The sequence below is a fragment of the Asparagus officinalis genome, chromosome 5 (assembly GCF_001876935.1).
Source record: "Asparagus officinalis chromosome 5, Aspof.V1, whole genome shotgun sequence".
NCBI lineage: Eukaryota > Viridiplantae > Streptophyta > Magnoliopsida > Asparagales > Asparagaceae > Asparagus > Asparagus officinalis.
This window is the reverse complement of record NC_033798.1, coordinates 59,044,055-59,047,957: the sequence shown is the minus strand read 5'-3', so window position 1 is coordinate 59,047,957 and position 3,903 is coordinate 59,044,055. Positions and strand designations below refer to the sequence as shown.

The 3,903-nt window shown below is 37.0% G+C and overlaps 1 protein-coding gene across 1 annotated transcript in view; it reads left to right on the top strand.

The window, feature by feature from the left end:
- The window catches only part of LOC109841878 (altered inheritance of mitochondria protein 32-like), a gene marked incomplete at its 3' end in the record, with an annotated part of 3,132 nt that extends 1,273 nt beyond the window's left edge, over positions 1-1,859 (top strand). The window contains exons 4-5 of the mRNA XM_020410807.1: positions 1-81; positions 1,796-1,859. Coding sequence (XP_020266396.1) covers positions 1-81; positions 1,796-1,859 — 145 coding nt within the window. The remainder of the gene's footprint in view (positions 82-1,795) is intronic.

Sequence of the window (3,903 nt, the reverse complement as noted above, 5' to 3'; positions counted from 1 at the left end):
TGGATATGTTGCTCCGGAAGATGCACCTTTGCTTGTTGAGGAACATATTGGTAAAGGCAATATTGTAGATCGCCTTTGGAGGTATAATTTTTGTTTTTGTTATTTCCTCTCTCTTCTTTGTGGACCCAAATTCATGGGACCAAGTATGAGACAAGGAACCATGTGTCATTTTCTTGCGATTTCATCAAATATCAATATTTAACAAAGTGTTCAAAAGCAAGTCCTTTTTCCTATCGTTAAAGTCCTATTAGTCTAGTCTTTCATGCAACAAAGCAAACACAATGCTGCACCAAACTGCTTGCACATCCATGGACACAAATCAGTCATTGAATAGAGCAAGAAGTTTACTACTTGAAGAACTTTGATGGAGAAAACATATGATGAAAACACTGCTTTGACCATCATGACTGTTTCTCCGTGGGTGGTTAAATTGACACATTTGTCCAAACATCTAGTTGCCCTAAAGCGAAGGGTAAATTTCACAAAGCCCCCCAAACTATTTGAGTGTTTCCTACAAAACAACCCCAAACTTTCTCCCCCAATAACCCTGTGAACATGAAACTACAAAAAGTCTCACCATAACCCCAATCCCCCCCCCCCCCCCCCCATAAAAAAAAAAAAAAAAAGAAACAAACTTCCCACGAAACTCCCCAAAAGGAAGAAGATGAGTTGCAGAGAATACAAGTATATATGGTACTTCAAATGCAGGAGACACTTTGTTTTGGAGGTTAATGGTAAAAAGTAAAAGTTTAGAGGGTTTCTGTGAGGCTTAGGGGGTTAAATGGAGAAAATTTTAGGGCTTAATTGGGAAAAACAAAGTATTGGTAGCTATTATGGAAAATACCTAACCAAGGAAGTTTAGTGAAATTTACCCTTTGCTTTACTTTTTTTTTTGCCCCCTTTGATTGTTAACTCACTAGTGCCACAGAGGAACTCCTTTTAGCTGAATTCAACATATGATGTTTTCTTATTACCATGGAGCTTATATTGCTTGATCCATTTCGTTGTGATATTTCATTTGAAGACTTCATCAGGAGTATTGCATGCTCAAGATACTGGCTGTCTTTCTTTCCTTTTTTAGTGATAATGAAAATGGAAGATTCTGGTTCTTTGTTTGTCTTAAGCACCCGCCTTCCCCTACGCTGCTTCTTCTCAGAAGAATATTTGCACTTTGGCATTGGGTATTTCATTAGAAGGATCTATGTTTTGGGATGTAGCTTCTTTATTGAATGTCGCACTTTGGCATTGGATATCAAATTAGAAGGCCCTATTATTGGAACGTAGCTTTTGTTTATAAGAATATTTGCACTTTGGCATTTAGTTCCAAACTGGAAGAATCTATGATTCGGGATGTAGCTTTTTTCAGAAGAATATTTGCACTCTGGCATTTGACATCACACTAAAATGGTCCATGTTTCGGATGGTCACCTTTCAGTCTTTCGTAAACAGGAAGTAGAGTATGTTTTTTGCGCCATAGGCTCATGTTTTAAATGTTTAGCAATTTTAAACATAGAGATAGAGACAATATAAATGTCTCAGTGACCATATTTATCCTCTTTCTAGACAATACTGTTTAGAATGTTCAATTGAGGTTTTCGGGGTTTAATTTGAATATTTCCTACATGAATAAGGAGCATGTAATTGAACAATGCACATAAATATCTTCAATTCAAGGCATCAGATCAGTTCAATCATTCTATCAGTAGGCTATCTATTATCAGTTTCTTATTATTTATTTTGCATATTTCTGATTTTTCACTTAAACATGCTACAATTCGGCCAAACAACATTTCAGGGGGCAGATGGGATTGTCACCAGAAGACCAGAGGAAAGCTCAGAACCTCAGGCTGACAACATTTCAGGGGGCAGATGGGATTGTCACCAGAAGACCAGAGGAAAGCTCAGAACCTCAGGCTGCAGTCTAATGATGAAGCCATCCAAGCAACCATCACCAGAAGACCAGAGGAAAGCTCAGAACCTCAGGCTGCAGTCTAATGATGAAGCCATCCAAGCAACCAAAACCCAAACAGACTCAAATCAATTGACAAAGGAATGATCGGGTTAACAAATGGGCAATAAATAGCCATAGCTTCCAGCTAAACAACTGCGAAGGGGTCTTGCTGAATAACTTACACCAACCAGCAAAGGGCTAACAACAGGCAGAAGAAAACCTTGCAATAAAGAGAGTACCCATAAATATTTACAAGATGCCGAACTTTTTGGTGGTACATTAGGATCATGACTAGTAATCTTTCAGTTCTTGTTGAGGTGCTTGAAATAAACACTACAACACCGTGGAAAATTTTTATTATCAATGTTGTTCGTAAAGAAAAGAATAACAAAGAGCAACCAATTCGTGTCTAGCTGCTTCACATGAGGTAACAGTATGTATGTGTGTATGTATTTATGTATATGTGGCTGTGCGCATAGCACGATCACTGATATTGTGTTCAGTGCTTCTGTATGAAACTTACATGCATAACTTGGAATTCATTAAGCATGTAGTTATCTTCCCTTGAGGTTTTCGTACCGTTTGTTGATTAAAAATTCAGCTTCTTATGATGTTGAAAGGGGTGAATGATTTATAATTGGGTTTCTGACCTCTTTGTTTTGATGTCCGAGAGAACTTTGGTTGAAATTATACTACCAGGATAATAAGTTTCAAAGCTCAATATTATATGGAAATAACTATTTTATTTATTTACTATTACTATTAATGCAGCTTGTTAGCGGCTTCTCGTTCTCATGGAGGTAAGAATGTAAAATAAATATAAATAATCTGATCTGAACGCCAATTCTGTTTAGTTTATTGACTATTATGCATATTACATTTGTCCACTGCAAGCGACATGTAAATGCGATTTGTGTTTGTGAATATTATGAGTATTTATATTCTTGTTTGTAAGATCGATATCACATTATTAAGGTATGTATATTTTTAGATAATTTAGATTTAGATATAGATTTTGAAACAGATTCACCAAAAATGTTGGTAAACTTCACTGTTCTCTGAGAAACAGTAAGCGTACTCCTTTTTCTCTCTGGAGAACTGGACTCTTCCCAGATTTATTTACACGGTTATTAGACACTCTTTAAGTTTCAAAAGGAGATACAAAGCCTTTTGTTTATACTCTTCTTTTGCTCCGAAGGTCGACAAGGATTGTGGAACTGGGTCCTTGATCATCTATCCTTAGCCCCTTTTCTTTTCCTTTTGCGAAGAAAAACTTCATGCGAGCTCACTCAGTTTTACAGTTGGCTGCATAGACAAAAATTTGAGGCTCTTTTTTACAAACTCACTTGGTTCAAACTCACCATTGTATTTTATATGTGCTTAGTATCTCCATGTTCGAGTTTATACAATATGTGCGTGCATGTGTATATCAATATGGGGATTGCATGTGATCATTGTGCCTCATTACACCGAGTTATCAAGAGATAGTATGCTTTTATGTAACTGGTGGATAGGCACTGTTGGCCTATCTTCTGATAGCTCAATTGGTAAATGAGCTAGTCACGTGATACTCATTTTATCCATATATGTTCGTGAATCACCATTAAACGATAGAAAATTGAGTATGAGAACTAGCCGCACAATCCATACACGAACGAAATTGACGTTTGAACAAGATATGTCACCACAAACATTCATGAGATCCAACCATTAAAAGTAAGAAATCGAACAGAAATTGCCGACACTTAGATATGAGCTGCTCTCATCTATGATTATAACTTGAATCTAATATGATATAATAAGACATCAACCTATACCTTAAGGCACCTTTTGGTTCCTAACACTAGTACAAATGCCAACAGCCCCAACGGTTGGTTGGAACCATTGGGACAACGTTCATCAGCCCCTACGGTTCCAACCGTTTGGGCTGTTATTTTCACATAGCGGGAGTT